This window comes from Hypomesus nipponensis, chromosome 15 (assembly GCF_054491055.1).
Source record: "Hypomesus nipponensis isolate SF chromosome 15, ASM5449105v1, whole genome shotgun sequence".
NCBI lineage: Eukaryota > Metazoa > Chordata > Actinopteri > Osmeriformes > Osmeridae > Hypomesus > Hypomesus nipponensis.
The window spans coordinates 9,548,299-9,567,417 of NC_140375.1; the positions used below are offsets into that span (position 1 = coordinate 9,548,299).

The 19,119-nt window shown below is 41.3% G+C and overlaps 3 protein-coding genes across 3 annotated transcripts in view; 2 read left to right on the top strand and 1 right to left on the bottom strand.

Moving 5' to 3' along the window:
• Positions 1-20: 20 nt before the first annotated feature.
• Positions 21-2,200, bottom strand: ift20 (intraflagellar transport 20 homolog (Chlamydomonas)). The gene is made up of 5 exons (XM_084673582.1): positions 2,097-2,200; positions 1,391-1,556; positions 1,116-1,201; positions 930-1,033; positions 21-834 (listed from the first exon to the last, which is right to left on the bottom strand). Exons 2-5 carry the CDS (start codon positions 1,515-1,517, stop codon positions 753-755), a joined length of 399 nt encoding a protein of 132 aa, XP_084529708.1. The 5' UTR covers positions 1,518-1,556; positions 2,097-2,200; the 3' UTR covers positions 21-752.
• A 198-nt stretch (positions 2,201-2,398) lies between these two features.
• On the top strand, positions 2,399-6,613 carry tnfaip1 (tumor necrosis factor, alpha-induced protein 1 (endothelial)). Its single transcript, XM_084675065.1, has 7 exons — positions 2,399-2,816; positions 3,113-3,471; positions 3,786-3,955; positions 4,850-4,933; positions 5,073-5,125; positions 5,321-5,516; positions 5,747-6,613. Exons 2-7 carry the CDS (start codon positions 3,225-3,227, stop codon positions 5,984-5,986), a joined length of 990 nt encoding a protein of 329 aa, XP_084531191.1. The 5' UTR covers positions 2,399-2,816; positions 3,113-3,224; the 3' UTR covers positions 5,987-6,613.
• A 1,581-nt stretch (positions 6,614-8,194) lies between these two features.
• sgsm2 (small G protein signaling modulator 2) overlaps positions 8,195-19,119 on the top strand; it is a 45,894-nt gene continuing 34,969 nt past the window's right edge. Inside the window, 2 exon segments of the mRNA XM_084674868.1 lie at positions 8,195-8,437; positions 15,844-15,919. Coding sequence (XP_084530994.1) covers positions 8,378-8,437; positions 15,844-15,919 — 136 coding nt within the window. The 5' untranslated portion in view covers positions 8,195-8,377.

Sequence of the window (19,119 nt, forward strand, 5' to 3'; positions counted from 1 at the left end):
TATTCAAGTATACTTCATCTTTGACAAAGTTTGTCTTCTAACCTTGTTACCATCTATAACATGAGAAAGAATTATGTTATGATAAAAGCATTTGGTGGTTTGATAATTGAACATATGTACTGTCAACAGAACAAAAGATGATCGATATAAATGCATGTGTATGGTTTGGTTAATTATTGACCTCCAAAACAATTAAGCCACTTGAAAAGGGATAGGTTTTGATGTAGTCCCACCGACATTTTAACAAAATGGAATAAAACATTAATTGAACACACATCTGCAAATGTAAAAAGGACAAGCACGTTATGACAATATTTGACATTTAAAGTAATCTTGAAATTATTATTATAATGCAAATACTGTACTTTTTCTATTGGTAGAAAATGTAATAAAACTAGCTATACAGACTAATTATTCAGTATAAATAGTATAAATAAATTGCTTTGTATACAAATATTTTTCCCCATTTACTTGTCATCACCAAAATGAGGTGGTAGGTTGTCACTGTGTGCCTGTGTGAAATGGAATTAGCTTGAGGATATCATTTATTATTATCTATGCTATTAAGTGTCTGGGTAAACTTTTGTGGTTTTAGTGGAGCCATTGTAATTGCTTTGAGGACAGATAAGTCATTATCCTAATTTGAGCCATTCCCCCGTAGCAGATTAAACTCAAAGAAAACATTGGACAGGCACCCTGGAAACACGGTCAGAAATGCAACCATACACAGATTCTAGGTCTTCCTTAAAGCGTCATTTCTGCAGAATAAACTGGTCGATAAACTCTGTCTGTTCCGCTTCAACTTTGGAAAGCGCTTCATACTCGATTCGGTACCTGAAATAGATTAGAAACATATCTAATCAAGTCTCTTGGACCTCAAAAAATAAATGTAAATTACTTCAATGTTTGAAAAGAGACCCCACTTGTACCTCTCAAGTTGCATCTTCTTCTCTGCTATCAGGGCCTGCAGTTGCTGTTGCTGAGCTTCCCTCTGCTTTGCCACTGATTTTAACAGGTTCCTGGCTCCAATGGCCTGTGTATGGAGAAATTGTACAACATGTTCACTCCGATAAGGGCTTACTTAGCAGTTTAAAGGTCAAAGTCTTAACACTTACTTTCATTTTTTCTGTTTCTGCCTCTTTTGCCAATTCATCTACCAGTTCAATAAGGCCTCCCACTATCTTCTGAAACTGGCCGATTTCTAAAGAGAATTAACATGAATTTGTACCATTTGTAACATAACAGGTGCCTTAAAAAGTTGATTCACACATTCTTTAACAAGCATGATGAGGCTAAGTTTTGTCTGCAATCCTATTTCCTAGAAACACACTAGACATCAATGAAAATATATGGTCCTTCAGAGTAAATAAGAGTAATTGATGGTTCATACTATCAACAAACTCTTTGCACTCCTCTTTAAGCTCAGTGGTCTCCTGGGCCACCTCCGGCTCAAGGACCCTTAGCTTATTAAGTTCATCGAAATGAAGGCCAGCTTCTGCCAACGGATCTTTCGCCATGGCCACCAGGCCTATCCAGGGGGGTGGTTACAGATGCGGCTGAAGAAAGACAGAAGGTTGTATTTAAGAAAACAATGAAAAGGATGCTATAGCAATCCTCTATAATGGTTTCTGGTCCTCCGTTCTCTGTCTGCTCTCACCTAATCTCCTGAGCCTTGATTAACAAATATAGCTTAGGGGCAATGCCAATGGTACATTTATCAAATAAATGAGTTGCTACAGATAAGTGTTACAGTAAAAAGGCGCAGTCACACACATACTTTAAAAAAGTCATTGGTGCACAGTACACAACTAACAGAATATCAGAAACGGACATTTATGTATTTGGACTATGTACAGGCATCGCTACGCTTGTTGGTCGCTATTAACACGAGTACTAGTTTGCAGGTTTGCATTTAATTTCCGCTATTGAGTACCGTACTGTACTGTAGCTAACTAGCTACAGTAGTCGAGATAAACTAGCCACGTCGTCAGACATACTACTCAATAATGCGCGACATGGCTTACACGTTATGAAGCGTGCACAGTGAGACAGGAACTAATCTACAAAAAATGTCACACATATTTTAATATACACACCTCTTTTACGTCAAATTGACAACAGGGGTTGCGATTGTTATGTGGCATAGCCAGTAAACTCTTGCACACTACCTGCTGCCAGGGAAACAGCTTTGTTATTAGACACTTCCGGTAAATGTTTAGTTTACTTCCGGAAAATATATTTTACAAAAACTAAATTACTTTAATTGACAAAAATTACTCAAATTGAATTCATTATGAATGTTCCCCTTTTCCCAAATATCTTAGATATAAAACAGTTGTTTTGGTTGACATGACATTAACTACAATCGTGTAGATTTGCAATGCTTTGTGGGACTTGTAGTAACGGGGCCCTCCTCCACTCTATTTGACCTAGTAGCCAGCTAAGCTAGCAACTCTGTCCAAACTTTTTAGTTGCTAACTATTGACAGACGTGGAGTAAGCTAATTGTATTATAGCTAACAAGCTTATCTACTGAAATATTACCTTACTTTTGTGTATGTCAAAGGTTATTTGATCTAAGAACAGCGAGCAAATCATTCTACTCTCACTGTACTACTACTACTAGTACAGTAGTACTAGTTGTAACGTTCTTAGTATTAGTATACTAGTAGCACTGGTAGTGTAGCAAACTTTAGTAGCTACAGTAGCACACTTGTACCTCATAAACGTTGGTAGCAATCTGCCATAACGTCAACAAAGAAGAAGCACACTTAAATAAACGTGTAGAAGCGAAAAGTTGATAAAAGGACGTTATTGGTAAGTAGTCTTAACGATTAGCTACTGTACCAGGGTGTTGCAGAAAGCTAGCTGGTGGTGGCAAGCTCACCCACATTATCAACATGATAGTTAAATCGCTCGGAGAGAAGACTATCATGAAATATGTTAGCATCGAGTGCTACTACGATGTTCCAGCTACTTAGTGTGAAATCCATTTGAGTTAAGTACAGTAGCTGGCTAGCTGGTCAGTATATGGCATGAATCTAGATGGATAACGCGAGCTGTTTTTAAACTATTGATTGATTGACTAGTGACTCGCATGGATAATTTGGCAGGTATGAGCTGGACGACCAGTAAGAGGTTGTGGCGGCATCCCCAGTAGCTGTCACCACGGCGGGGGACATCCGGCCCTCCGTCTGCAGGGTGGTCATATACCTTCAGAGGGACATGTCTGGCGACAGCTGCATTCATCAACTTCACACCAAGGCTGTCTCCCACCCACCACCCTCGCTTTTGGCATGTTCCAAGATCAATGCTTTCAGTAACAGAGGTGTGGTGGGTCTGGGGAACAAGTATGTTCGGCTGAACGTGGGAGGGACCCTGTTTTACACCACACTGCAGGTGCTGACGAAGCAAGACTCTATGCTGAAGGCCATGTTCAGTGGCAAGAAAGAGGTATTCACCGACAGGGAAGGTGAGAATGGTTAAAACGCATGGTCAATAGCAAACAAAAGCAGGATGCATAAAACCATAGTCTTTCTTCCCAAGTCTACAAGGGCAAAACATTAAGTGCAATATATGTATGTGGAAAGAACCTTTGCCTAGCTAATGATCATAATTATTAGAAATGTGTGTGACACACAAAGGCTCATTATGTTCGCCAAGATAGAATAATAATCATCCAAAGCAAAGTAAATCATTTAATTGTGGTTTTTCGAATTGACTTTAAAGGATGCCTCTAATGTTGTATGTGCTTTCTTTACCTGCTTTCTATCTCTACCTGAACAGGCTGGATCCTGATAGACCGCAGTGGGACACACTTTGGCACCATTCTCTCTTACTTACGAGAGGGCACGGTCACCTTGGTAAAGGGCAAGCAGGCGGTCTTGGAGCTACTGGCAGAGGCCAAGTATTACCTCATTCAGGGGCTGGTGGAGCTGTGCCAGAACAACTTGCAGGTCATTGTCTCAGAAACAACATTGCGTGTTTGTATGTGTGTGCATGTGTATTGTCCCCCAACTACAGTTACAAGGGCACCCAAGGTAATACCTTGATGTCAGCAAGCTAACAGGAATACTAAGGGTTAAAATAGAAAAGTTACTCTGGAAACGTAGGCTACATGCTACTTTCACGTCATTCTTTTTTTTTACTATGACAGAAAGAACTCTGTAGTGTTGCAAATACTTCTCATTCTATATTGGACATAATGCAACAATACATAATTGCTGTTTTTTTGCTTTAATGTAACGTATGTTTGTATGACATCTGTGAACAGCAATCCAGCCATTTCCAGTCATTAGCTGTCCTCGCTACTTCTTTGTCCAGGTCAAGTTTCTTTGTCTTCGAAGTTGAGTTGAACATTACTCAGGTGTTTTGTAAAGCTCAAGGCTCCCCGGATGTCCAAACGTTATTTGCTTTGGACTGGTGTGTGTGTTTGTGTTTGTGTCTGATGGAAAACAATAGCTCTTATTTGCCATCTGTGGCAGTGGGTATGTGTCTAAGTGACAGATATTCCTGGGAATCCCCACTGGCACTCAACGTGAACTACCACTAACATTTTCAGTGAGGATATTTGTTGTTTCCATGGAGACTACCAATTATATGACTGGATTGTTGGCCACTGCTGTTTTGAAAATAATATATTTTCTCAATGTGTTTTTTGAATAATATTTTGAGGCCAGTGGATCCACCATTATATTTGACCGACTACATTTAACCTGACCCCCACCATAGGTATCACATCACACTCAAGCTTCCAATATTTGTGTCTTCTTAACTTATACCAGTAACTGTCAACTCTTCCGTTACTGATCTCTCTGTGGTTTAACTCCAGCCTGCTCTTTGAATGACAGGACGATAAGGAGCAAGCGTTGTGTGTCATCCCTGTGGTCACCTCTGTCAAGGAGGAAGAAAGGCTCATTCAGGCTTGTGCAAAGGTGAGCGCTAGTAGACTTGCTATTTTCTCGGAAGCCATTGGTGTAATGGTGTATTGGGGAGGACTTCACTAAGACATTTCTTCATGTTGTTAAGCATTAAAAATTGAACATAATTCATTAAGAAACACTCCTTTTCTAGCCTGTGGTGAAGCTTGTGTACAACAGAAGCAACAACAAGTATTCATACACCAGGTAAGCACGTATAAGTATTTCCTGCAGGCTCAAGGCTCCCATTTTGTGGACAGTGACCTTTACTGACTGTTAGATCATTTTAATTCACATGAACTAATTTAGTAGGTGACCAATATACGTTGTGATATCCTCAAGCTCTCATTACACCCCACTGAGTGATTCAAATTAAATGCTTGACTCACCTATTTCTTGCAGTAACTCAGATGATAACCTGCTTAAAAACATCGAGCTGTTCGACCGGCTGTCACTGAGCCACAATGGGCGCGTGCTCTTCATCAAAGATGTGATTGGTGACGAGATCTGCTGCTGGTCATTCTACGGACAGGGCCGCAAGCTGGCCGAAGTGTGCTGCACCTCCATTGTCTACGCCACAGAAAAGAAGCAGACCAAGGTGAGCTCAACACAACAATAAACAAACCAATCAAATTATGCAATGTTCCCATCTCCTCCAGGTATCACTTGCTACTGTCAGTGCTGGTCATAACATATTTGGTGCCCTACAGAAAACTTTATCCAAAACACACAAACAAAACTAAACAAGCTTTTTAGCATGCAAGCTTTGTAGCTAAGAAGGCCTACTTTAACTTTACATTCACACACTGGCCACTTTGACTGCATCAGGTAGAGTTCCCAGAGGCACGCGTCTACGAGGAGACCCTGAACGCTCTGCTGTACGAGACACTCCCTGTTCCAGACAACACACTTCTGGAGGCCACCCGTCGCCACCACGCCCACTGTGGTTCGCACAGTGAGGAAGATGAAGGGCCAGGACCCGGCCCCGCGGCGGAAGTTAGAGAGCGGGTACGGCACATCCATGTCAAGAGGTACAGCACCTACGATGACAGGCCGCTGGGACACTAAAACCTCATCAACATGGGGGACAACTTATTCTCTCGTCACTGCACCTATCAAAGCACTAGTGATCTCTGGCAAAAAATGGTGACTCTCTTGCATTTGCCTGGTGTGTGACTTGACTTTTCACATTGAATCCTTTCAACACAGTCTTTTTTTCTGTATTTATCTACAATAATATTTGAACTGTTCTTAGGAAATGATGAGTTACTTTTACCACATCTGTTTTTCTTTCTTTTTGTCCTAACACATTTAATTAAAATGAAACTTACATATTATTCTGTACTGGGTAAATTGTGACACTGTCAACATGAGCTACATTGGATTCTATTTATATGGACAACAACAACCAATTATAAGAAACAGACCTCAAATGCAGTTAGTGAAAACTTACAGTATGACTTCAGGCAGCAATACCCACTGAAAAGGATATACACATTTATCATAAAAAAAAAAAAACAGCTTTGTGCCAAAATAGTTTGTGAAAATCCTCAAAAGAAAGCATAATCAATTAACTACCACCACAGCCCTAACTCAGCCGATGCACAAACAAGGTGACGTAGACCTACAGTGTGCTTTAACAGGTGCAATAGCTATGTACTGGAATAAAGCTTTTTTGTGCTTGGGTAAAGAAAAGATTGTGGTGGTCATTTGATTCAAATGATGAATGACAAATAGATGTTTTTCAATGGCACTGGTAAATGCGAGCTGGCTGACCCTTCCCTCTTGTTCAACAAGGGGCCGGGGGTAAGGGAAACTTGGCTACAGACACATTAGACAACATACAGCAAATGTTATGCTGAAATAGTTGTTAATCAATGTCAGTAGGCGAGTTGGACAGCTATGAGTAAGACTATAATCAAAATGCGTGCTTTTCATGTATTGCAGATTTTGACGTAAAAATGGTTTTCAATAAATTCAATAGGCCTATATAAGGTTGTTTTTCATTTGCAATGGAATCACTTTTTCATAATATAAGGGAGAAGACACTTTCGATCTATTTATTTTGTCAGGAAGAAACATTAAATATATTAAAGGGGTCATTGATTGCAGAACCAAATTTACCTTGTCACAGTTGAATAACGACAGTTCAGTGGGTAAAATGGACATTTACATGTAATCATTTATTTGACGCTCTTATCCAGAGCGATTTACAGTAAGTACAAGGATATTCCCTTCGAGGCAAGTAGGGTGAAGTGCCTTGCCCAAGGACACAATGTCATTTTGCACGGCCGGGAATTGAACCAACAACCTTCTGATTAATAGCCCATACAGTGAACCTCAAAGTCCATTGACACCTCTTTCTTATGAAAATCTCATAATTAAAAAATGTAGCTGTAAAATGGTAGGTTTTGATTTCACTGGATGTATGAGGGGGTATAGAACAGTACCCGGGCCATTTTCAGCCCAACCAATGTTACATACCCTATTCGGAGACCTTAAGAAACAGTGTGAAATACCCCCCCAAAAAACAGTCAATCACCCCTTTAACATACTATCGTAAATAGATACTTTCCGGAAAAACAACATGCGATTTTCGACCACACGGGGGCATAAGCAAGAAGCCTCGAATATGTTCCAAATGTTGCAGGTTATTCAGTATATCATGATGGTGTGACGACACAGACTTATTTTTACTGCATTCAAACATTACATAATTTCTATATCTGGGAACAGTGTAATTAGCTATCTTGTAGAAAATAAACATCCGTGTTTGGTCGTCATTATAATTTGGGGAAAGATGAAAATGTAGTCAGTAAAATAACAAAATAATGTTTAGATATAGAATAAGTAATATTGCACAATAGGCTATGTATTCTATAGGCCTAAGTGATGCGAGTGTGTTGTAAAAACCCAGTTATAGTTGTATGAGTAGGGGCAAATATTTGGCTGTGTACATTTATCCATAACAGGCGAGGTGTAGGGTGTGATAGTGTCCATGTGTAAGAGATTGTGTATGGTTGTGAGCAGAGCCATAGAGTAGACATCTCTTGACATTGTGAGCAGGACTGTCTAGTACAAGTACATCGAGTCTACCTAAATGCTCAGAACACCTCAATAACTCGAGTCTCACACAGAGGGAGGATTGCTAAAAATAACTCCCTGTCAATGGTGCCGGGAGCTGCCTTCGGAGCGTGAGGTGCGTGAAGTGATTTACCCCATTGATCAACAATGGGAAAGAGGCGGGTCCTACCCAACTGGCGTCATTCGGAGGGAACTGAAGATGGCTCCCAATGCACCGCGGTGGCACACAGATGCGTCAACGTCCAGCTGTCAGGGAGCACATTGCTGTGAGAAGAAATAAGGGAGGTGAAAGTAAATAGAAGATTTAAAGGGCGGAAAGCACTAATACCTTATCGCGGACAGTCACTTTAACTCTGTCAAACTAAACGGGGAGCCATGGGTTCGACCACAGATGAAGAATTTAAAGAGAAATTATTATGGAATGTGAAACGAGAGGTGAGTGTGCTTCATATCCCTGTTAAACATCGTCTATTATAAGCTCTGAATACAGGGATTTCAACGAAATGTGTAAGTCACCCTTTTTCTTGACAGTATTTCCTTGTTAAATGCTAAATTGATATCATTGCCTGTATGCTTGCGCGCAGAACCACAGGTATCTGATGCACAATATCGTTGCACATTGGCTTTACGGCACTGTTCTCCGATCATGCTTTGATGGCTAAATCCTATTTGCATACTTTATAGGCTAGTTACTTGCTATCCACTGTTTTTCTTGTTTTAACGTTTTTTCTCAAGTGTATTGACATGCCATTTTAATGTATTTGTTTTTATTTACTATTACAATAGATTAATCCATGTTTGTTCCTTGAGTTACTCCAGATAAATAGTAAACAACACATAGCCACACGAAATTCATCTCTGGATTGTAGCCTATCCATTTGATTATTTCAGGTGCATTTGTTAACAATACAGGAAAAGACAACCAGGTGTTGCCTATACTGTAGGCCTTCTAAAACACCATATTCGTAGACCATTGATGGGTGAGGCTATTGTCATTTAGCCTTTACTTCATCGTGTCTAACTTTTCGAAGAACTTCACCAATTTCAACGTAATTCTGAACCACAGGTGATAAAACATGACAACTTGTCATAGTATACATTGTCAACATCGTCCCATTCTCATTGTCTTATGTATACCCTTGGTGAATGGACAATATTTCAGAAACATCAAAGCTCAATTGTGTATAGGCTTTGGGGAGAACAAGATTAAATCCAAACCTTATCCGTCCAGAAATGTTAGGCATGTATTTATATTAGTTTAAAGCTTATAGTGGGGATACAGGTATTTAAATAGACAGGAAGGGTGACTTTTTATTGTTTTTAAATGGTAATTATCCTTAATGATTGGATAAAATTGGCAAGTCTAAACCATTTGAAAAATACATTTGGCATTTGAAATGACATCTTTAGAGCTTTAGTTGTTTCAGAAGTTGCTGTTGACAAAAAGGCAAATAAACCCAATAAATTGCCTTGTGTTGTAACCTAAAGTTAAACAATGATCTAATTTGTTGCATCGACATACTACTTTTAGAAACAATACTATTTACGATGTAGGTGGTTTACTGAATGTAATCACCTAATGTCAGACAGGTATAAGAGCTGAATTTAACAGTACCTTTTTAAATCTTCCTCGATACCTTAACATTGGAGCTCATCAACGCCAGTTCAATACCTTTAGACCCAATTGTGAATCCCTGTGTGTTTCTTATACTTTACTGTTTCTCAGCCCTCCCTTTCCAAAATATCTCCCATCTTTGAATCTATAAATAATTGAAAAATTACGTCTGCTGAGCTCAAAATAGAGCCACGGGATGTCTGCAGCCGATATCTGTGTCATCACCACTTCCGAACACGGACGTTGGGGAGAGGAGGGGAAGTTATGCTTGTAGGGTACTGGGCCATTGAAGCAGGATTGTTTGCTCAGTCATCTTTGAATATCCCTCCTAATTTTGTTTTTGTTAAAACAGATGATTTATTCATGTTTCCTCTCAGCAAAGATTGAATTAAAACAACAGTTTTAATATTTTTTTTTCTGTGCAGTGTGGAAAATCAGTGACCAATAATATGTATGTAGTCCTGTTGTAAGTGTGACACATCAAAGATTCCGTAGTTCAATTTCTTACACCCAAACAACCTTCTAGATATCTGTTTCTGTATAGTCTTGGTCTGGCCAGACAGGTTAAGATCTATTGGCCAATTTGGGAGACTCTTAAATGTCACAGTGTACTGCTGCAGTCTGGTGAGATCAGAAGCTTAGATTTTGTGTCTGACTGACCTACTGTACTTACTACACCTAGATTACACCCAAAAACTATTTGTCTCTCACACAACTGATTAGCAAATGTTTTGCATTTATTTTGGGTACTTATTGGTACTAAATAATTCAAGCAGGGTCCAGAAATATTAGAATCGGTGTGAATTCCATTCTTATATGACCTATATTTCCCATTTGCTATATCCATAGCACATTGTAATACAATGCAGCCAAGCAATGTGTCATTAGGATTTACTTGAAACACATCAGAAGCTGAGATGAATGAGGTTGACATTTAAGCACAAACAGCAAATCTGAGTTTAAGACTTAGTTAGAAAGGTATGTTCACCGGTTCTGGTTTTAAAGATTCCTGTCTCTTTAAGCTGCAGTCAGCCGCCTTGGGGTTGCCTGGCAACTGAAAGCATCAGCGGCTGCCTAAGAAAGTTAAATTGCATCAATTGAACATTAAAACTACTGCAGCTAGCCAGTGTTGTCAGAGCTAGCTTGTCAGGAGTGGTCTATCACAACAACAGAGAAGGACTGTTCTGTTTTCAAACCACCATTTTCCAACAATTAGAAACATCCAATATCTTTCCTTTTCTGGACATGAGATCTGTAATTCATACCTTTCCTTTTCTCCACAGACACTGATCCATTTTACTGTCGTGTTATTCGAATCCTCCCATTCCCATTGCTTTTCTCTAAGGGGAGGCACCTACCTGAAAAAATGCCAGTTTGCTTTTGTGTGGTGTATTAAATTGGGCATGACCAAGGCAGTCCCCACAGATGCCATAATGACGGATGATTCAGCCAGGGTTGCCACCTCCAATGTGGTCAAATAAGGGACACCTTGTCTGTGGCCAATGTCTTGGGGGAAATATTTAAGCGGGGGTCTGGGGTTTGTCCCCCAGGAGATTTGGGGTGTTAAATACTTCATTCCCTGCATTCTGGTGATTGTTTTTTAAACCAAATTGTGCTTTTTATGCATCAACTTAAATTCCTCTGCCACTCTAAACATAAAATTAATGCAGAGCTGCATCTATTATATTAAAGATGCCCTAAATGGAAAATGTTGTTTTTCTTACATGTATGAACCTTAAAATATTTGATCTTGACTACATTTACATTTAGTCATTTAGCAGACGATCTTATCCAGAGCAACTTACAGTAAGTACAGGGAAATTCTCCCTGAGTAAGTAGGGTGAATTGCTTTGCCTAAGGACACAACGTCAATTTGCACGGCCTGGAATCGAAACAACGACCCTCTGATTAATAGCCCAACGCCCTAACTGCTCAGCTATCTGACCCCCAGTTAAGTTTTGACTGAACATATCTGTGCAATTTGTTTTGAGTTTTCTTTCACAATCCTATTCTGAATCCTATACTGGAAGTCTACTGTTGAACAAAATATAAATCACAGTAAAGTATTTTTTAGATTTTTTGTGGGGGCTTTCAGGATGAAAAGTCCAGATTCTGGACATGTGCAACATGTTTGGTCTGTCAAAATAACTATTTAGTTTGGAAGAAGCAAGAAACCATTGATAAACTCAGAAATGGCAAATTACCTGGTAGACCACCAAAAACCACTATGATGGATATTTAATTTATTTGTGATATTAAATTAACAATACAATTAGTTGTGAAGATAAATGCATTAAGTTCAGAATATTTTTTGCTGTCAAGCTGATCAGAACAACTGTTTTAAGAGCAGGACTCCTTTAAGAGGTCGAGGCAGGAACTTGATTATTAGAATGCCAAGTCATCACAATCATCATTGACCGTGCTACACGTGGGACTATCTTATTTTGATTGTCATCAGAATGACAGTCACTGTCACTCAACATCATTGTTATCATGTCTCGTGAAACTCTTGGTTTTATTATATTATTTCTCATCTAGGAGCATGTGAAAACGTAACGAAAGCATGAGAGTAGGTTTAGCACCAAAATACGGGACATATTGCGTCCCGTATTGACTCAGTTTGGGAAGGTATATTGTATTGTTCAATTTGTCCAATTGTTCAATTGGGACGGGTGGCAAGCCTAGATTCAGCGGTCGTGGTGACCACTCTATGGTCTTCCACAGTCATAGCGCCACGGCTCATGTGAAGTGCCTGACCCAAGGTGTTGGCATCCACCACTTTCCAGGGGAGTTGAAGTAGTAAATGGAGATGTCAGGTTTCGTGTACCCCACTAAGGGCGCATTTGCTCACAGTGGTTGAAGGGGGTCAAGAGAATAGAGTTGGGTTGAGGTGGTTCCCCTCATTTTGAAGCCAGATAAGATGGTGTTAAATGGATTGGAGAATCCTCTTGATTCAGATTCTAGGTAAAGACAGCTCCAACGTTCGGTCAAGTCAGCCATTGGAGCTCAATAAGTACTGTGTATTAAACTATGTTCACTCAATGTAAGACATTGAGTTCTCTGTTCACAGTATTACAGTGTTAGTGTTGAGCCTTAGACAGCTTGATTTCCCTGTATTTTTCCACCCCAGTTTGACCTCTCTTTTTATCAGACAGTACCACTGAGATAAAGAGTCCTTGGGATTCTTTGCCAAGATAACGAAAGATGCTTTGATATTGTATGAAGGAATGAGATTAGATTGCATATCTTACGTCTTACTCAGTTCATCGTATGTCCTTGCATCAGCATCACAAGCTTTGCCCAATCCCTGCAGTCTTCCTGTGACATTTGCTTTGTGTATGAATGTATGAGCTACTTTCATTGCCATATCGAACAGAGGTGCTAAACCACATTAGCCGGCTGCTTCCCAAAAGAAATATTCTGTGATTATCTGATTATCCTGCAATATTGGCCAGGTTTAGTCTGCCTGGCTCTGACTACTTTCGAAACAGAATCTATTTCCCATCAGCATGGCTCATCTTATGATTTCTTTGTGAGTCTGAAAGACCCCTGCCCTCTCTTAAAGAGTATATGATATGTAGCAAGCCACCTAACCTTATGAAATTGGTTGGAATGCCGGTTTGTTTCATTTCTCATATGGAGCTTTGGTCTTAGTAATAAATCCATTCATTTGAAGTTGGTCGAAAAACTGTTTGCCAAACTGTCTCTAACACTGTTCTATGCAAAAGTTAACTTGCCATGTGCGTGCATGCTGCTGTTAGGCAAACAGAGGTGCAGATTGATTTCACCGATCGGTCACAGTCCCCCACTACCAATGCTGTCACAGACAGGCCACAGACAACCCCTCCAGTCCTTATCTTCCTGCCTTAATAAGGCATGAATAATCACCTCATTAATCCCTTGGTCCCCTTGCTGTAGTCTGACGATGGGCAGAATGGGTTGTAACCCTATTATGTACAGCTAAACTCCCCAGCCCAGGGCCTGAATAGATGGATGGGTAGTTGACAGAGACAGGGAAACTCGGAGAGGCAGAGTGTGACTCTGGAGACACTACAGAGAAGCCTCACGACAAATGGAAGGGGAAAGATTTAAAGTGTAATATGTAATATGTCTGTACCAGCAAATGAATGGGGGAACTAGGTCTGCAGGATTTGCTTAGCTCATGTCTGTTTTGTTCAGGGAATCATCGATGGCATTTGTTTGGGGTTATTTTTTGCCAATTAAAACAATCAGCAGCACAGATATTCACAGCTCACTGACCCTCACAAACACACCTGGGACTTAACACCTTGTCACTGTACGCTATAGAGGGATGCAAACTGTTGAAAGCATTGCGAACATCAAACATGGCGAAGCCTAAGATATTGACAGTCAGTGTCATCCAATGCTACTATGCCTATGTCACTTGTGATATGTTACCCCAGTGTCTAAGACATTAGTAGGCATAGGCATTAGGAAGTCATTAGGACCATTAAAGACATTGACAGGATAAGATATACTGCAGAGTGGGGGGGGGGCGGGGGGCATCTGGGGGCATCCGAATGTTCAAAATCCCAGAATCTTTTAGGTTAACATTTGGGTTGTAATTTTCGGCAAATATCGTACGTTCAACGTAATGTTTCTATTACATAAAGCTAAAAAAACCTAGTTTGCACTCAAATGAATGTTACGCGCGCTCGCATAAACTGTGAATGTTCCGATCTAAGCTCACATCAAACCTTGACTCGGTCGTAGGTTGGGGCAAAGCCCCGAATGTTAAAGTCTGTCTCTGCCTCTAACACTGCCCTTTTCAAACACAAACTGAATTTGATTATTACTTATCAAACACAAATAGGATTTCTTAACCAACAAAAAGAAAATAAGACATCATTAAACAAACTGTAACAGGGTCAATGTACCCAGACAGCATCAATCCAATCTTGTGTTCATATGATGACCATATGAATGATTCACAGACTGTACCCACCTCGGCTGGTCTCTCCTTGTATGAGGTATGTGAGCGTATTAGATCAGGGGACATTGATGAACCACAGGTTCAATATTTATATTTGAGATGTGGCTGTCATCTGTAAGGACCTTTTGGAAAAGTTTGTCGACATTGAATCCTCAACAAAGTAAGAAGACTTTGCTCTCTGCTTCCTGAGCTACAACCCACAGTGGAAGACACTATCTGCATTGCTTTGGTCTGCAGATTTCTAGTGCATGAAGGCACACTACCCAATCCAAATCACTTTTAAGAAAACTGAGGATGCTTGTGGTTTGCGCAATGTTGTTATAGTGCTATCTAGCCTGATGATGCTCACCTTCATCCAATACCTGATCTGCAGGGGCAATTATGGTTGAAGCCTTACTTTGGGCCCTTTTAAAGGAAATGGCAGCTGATGCATTTCTAGAAGCATCTATAAAATGACAAGTGAACAGCTGCCACCATTACTTGATTGAATTACTAATCTATGACGATTAGATTAGTAAAAATCTAAAACAGACCTTCCTAAAACCTTTCTTCTGTGGCCTGGGAAAAACAAATGCTTGCACCACAAAACCCTTTTTTATCACTTGCATGTTTGCCTCCGGTCACTTTGGTGAAAAATTCTGCCTGGTGATAATGTTGTAATCAAGAAATTTCAAGGTGGTCTTAACAATGGTTAGTTACCAGTCGGAGCCAGTGTCCTATCTGGTGATGAATTCAAGCCGTATAGCAATGTTAATTTTGAAACCATAACTTCTCTATACCTAGCTGAAGACATAGAGGTTGAAGCAAGTACCCCCAACGGACCACACATCCAATCGGTTCCTGTTTGTTGTTTCGTAGTCTTTAATTCTCCTCACATAATTGTTGGGAGCTGCTTTGGTTCTCCAGTGTTTCACTCCAGAGAGCAATTCTTCTTATTTGCCAATGTCAGCCAGTGCTGGGATTAATTAAAGAGTTACTGATAATTTCAACGTGCGACAGAGCACACAACTAGGAACATTGTCAGATTGTGAGAAGGGACTAATTTGTGTCTGTTGTGCAATTTTTACGACATTGATAATCACTGAACAGTTGAAGCTGGGTATTGCTGCTTTTTAATAAGATGGTTGACAGTGGGATGATGGTTGAGGCTGGATGTGATGGTAGAGGCAACCTGTGATTATGTAATTAGGATAATGATAATGATGATTCTAATTATCGATGGTATAGATAGATAGAGGATGATCCTAACCCCTCAGTGTCTTTCCTGTGCAGGTGAAACAAATGATGGAGGAAGCTGTGACCAAGAAGTTTGTACATGAGGACAGCAGCCACATCATCGCCTTGTGCAGTGAGTACACAGTCCTGTGTTGTCCATTCCTTGTGCTACTGAACACACACACACACACACACACACACACTCCTCAGCAGGTGATTTAAGACTCAGCCTGACTGAAGGACACCACTTGACGTCATGGTGCTGCTGACTGTGCCAGCGAATCAATGGAAAGTTAATAATCACAATAGAGTCAATGGATACCAATTCTAGAGGCTCCCTTTACAAATCCAGTTTCTCTAAAGCTTAGCCCTAGAACACACTCTTTTGGACGTGCGTGTGCGTGTGAGAGGCCAACCCCCACTGTGCTGTGTCTTCTGGAAGGCTGCCAGGGAAGAGGGGGATGACATTTCCGTCCAGAATAGGGGTGCGTTAGCGGTCGAGCGGTGAGTTGGCAGTGTGTGTGACTCACACCTTGACTACTGCATGCTCCTGCCTCACTGATGTAGTACCAGAGAAGGCCACACTAAGTATGTCCCTGGTCTGAGGACTGACCAATAATAACAGAATCCAACGTTTGGCCCTGGAAGGCAACTCAGTGGCCTATTAAACTGATTGGATGTTGTGAGGACGAAGGAAAAGGACAGTGAATATAGGGTCAAATAACACATTACAGGGAATGTGGGGACTGGGAATGTGGGGACAGGGAATGTGGGGACAGGGATTGTGGGGACAGGGATTGTGGGGACAGGGATTGTGGGGACAGGGATTGTGGGGACAGGGATTGTGGGGACAGGGATTGTGGGGATAGGGATTGTGGGGACAGGGATTGTGGGGACAGGGATTGTGGGGACAGGGATTGTGGGGAAAGATATGAGGACAGTGCATATTAGCACCGTTTTTTCATTACTGGTATGGCATTGCAATGGACAGGTGAAAATGCCGCGTAACCTTCCATACCAACAGAACAAACCTGGACATCACAGGAGACTGACGTCCAGAAGAGACTGTAGTAAGGGCACAGACCTCCCAGCCATCCCGTCCATCAAAGTCTACGCAATAGGTGTCTAACTCTAGTGTAGCCCGGTCTGCATCAATCTCATCAGTCAAGCGTACATCACTGATCTTGGAACAATCCCTTCTGGAAATTAAACTGTCTGTCTGAACTGTAATTATAGTCACTCAATACCAGGGCCTCTGAAGCCTTTAACCTTTTAGTGCTGGCCCTCTAACATACACTCACTCACTGACTTACTCACTCAAACCAGTGGGACCGGCTGGAGAAGAAACACAGCTATTCCACTCCCAGGCTGCCTTGGCCTTGCATCTCACTCCAGCTCAGGTGGGTTTCTCGAGTGGGTTTTTCCACCCACATTGTCCTTTGGTCTTGCTGTCTGATGCTCTGAAAGCTAATTCATAGGTCGCTCTCCCTCACCTCATGTGCACCAGTTAAACACTGCTTCATTTCAGCAGGTCCATTTCTTCTCTTCCAATGTGTTTGTCTAAGGAAGTGAGGTAGTAGACTCCAGCCCTAAGAAGGAAGAGTGGAGAAGGCCCAGTGAGATTTGAATAATGGTTCTGCTAGTTCTGCTAATCCTAATCATGCTTATGCTTGTTAGGCTCCATCTCGGTTGGTGTTGCTTTGAGAGGCCCAATAAGAAATTACTGTTGAAGTTCTAGAATGGATTTTCCTACCTATATGGAAGAAACTACGAACAATTCAGGCCGGGGCCAAATACGGACCCTGTAAATATGTCAGTGGATGAATTTATAAATCTGTTGAAAGTCATCTCCTTTGAGGATTCTAACTGGTTCACATCAGCCAGGGCTGATGAGTCATTGAACAAGGCACGGCAGCAGGAAGTTGGATTTCACGTGATCACCCCAGGAATAAAATTGACCGTGTAGATTCAAACTGTGTGTGAGTGTGTGAGTGTGTGTGTGTGTGTTTTCCTCCTGCCTCCTCAGCTCAGTGCCTTTCTCACACTTCACACATCCCCTGCTGCCCTGCCAGCACTTCCACTGAGGTTTGTTGTCTCTTACAGCTTGGGGTGTGTATGCTTACACTCAATATGGTGTGTGTGTGTGTGTGTGTGCGCCCAAAACACCCGTGTCAGAGTCTGGCCATCAAAGACATGTTCCTAGCACAATGACAAGCTTGACTCCATAATGCCAATTGAAAAGCTTTTGGTTTGATAAGCATGCAGTATATCATGCAAGATTGCTGTTCCCACATGACTTACCATGTGTAATGTGCTGAAACATTTAATCTGTTGTGTAGAGTGGGTACTCTTAAAATACTGTCAAAGCTAAAATGCTACCAGAGCTGATATAAACCATTTAATTCTGGTTACACCATTGATGGGCTAAGATGCAGGTCTGTAGGAGACACACCATGCTTTGGGATTAAGGGCTGTTCTGCACGTGTCATACCTCACTCCCCTCCTGCAGTTCTCCACCAGCTTTAATGGCTGCTTTGCTGGGCTGCTGGGAAAGGTGAAAGTTCAGATGCTAACGATTGCAGTGACGTAAAGGTGACAGTGAGTCATAGTGTGCCCAGTGGCCACTCACTCCCCTGCAGGCATCTCCCCTAATGTTCTGCTAATTGTGGAACATCCACTACCGAATGCTGAATTAATTCTCTTGTTGCGTTAGCGGAGGGCTGGCAGAGAGATGGTGGGAGGCAAACAGGGAGGGTGGGGCGTGTCTTATTTTGGATTACGATCGGGACTGCTTAATTAACACTTATGCATTCATCCCCCTTCCTCAGGCAGAGACAGAGACGGAGAGATGGAGAGAGATGGATGAAAAAGAGGATGAGACTGAGGGAAAAGAGAGGCAGGGGGTGATGAACATGGCGAGTGGGAGAAAGAAGAGAGAGGCAGAGGGATGAAGGCGAGTTAGTACGGAGAGAGAAAAAGAACAAAGATACATGGCTAGAAATCTTGGTGTGGGAACAGACAGAAGCTCAATTTTTCTATACTGAGCTATGCACAGTAGAGATGGGTTTGTCTGTTTAGATGTGTACAGTACAGATTTCATCTTGTGTCTGTGGGTGGAGATACAGTAGGCTGTTGTGGTGTAATCATTATGTCCTGTATGCAGATTGGTGTAGGAGCACAGGCACAGTGAGTGGATGCAGTCCACCAAAGAGTACATAACAAGTTTCAGCATGAACAACACTGGCCAAGTCAGGGCTGTAACTGACCCTGTCACACTGTCTTTGATCAAGTTACAAGTGACAAGGGTTTACTTGTGTATAGACTGTGTTCAGC

Excerpts from the sequence above, each read along its gene's own strand:
- ift20 (XM_084673582.1), bottom strand. The coding sequence starts at position 1,517 with ATGGCGAAAGATCCGTTGGCAGAAGCTGGCCTTCATTTCGATGAACTT. Across the intron at positions 1,202-1,390 it reads GTGCAAAGAGTTTGTTGATA|AAATCGGCCAGTTTCAGAAG; the intron begins GTATGAACCATC and ends AATTCTCTTTAG. Across the intron at positions 1,034-1,115 it reads CAGAAACAGAAAAAATGAAA|GCCATTGGAGCCAGGAACCT; the intron begins GTAAGTGTTAAG and ends CTCCATACACAG.
- tnfaip1 (XM_084675065.1), top strand. The coding sequence starts at position 3,225 with ATGTCTGGCGACAGCTGCATTCATCAACTTCACACCAAGGCTGTCTCC. Across the intron at positions 5,126-5,320 it reads AACAAGTATTCATACACCAG|TAACTCAGATGATAACCTGC; the intron begins GTAAGCACGTAT and ends TATTTCTTGCAG. Across the intron at positions 5,517-5,746 it reads CAGAAAAGAAGCAGACCAAG|GTAGAGTTCCCAGAGGCACG; the intron begins GTGAGCTCAACA and ends TGACTGCATCAG.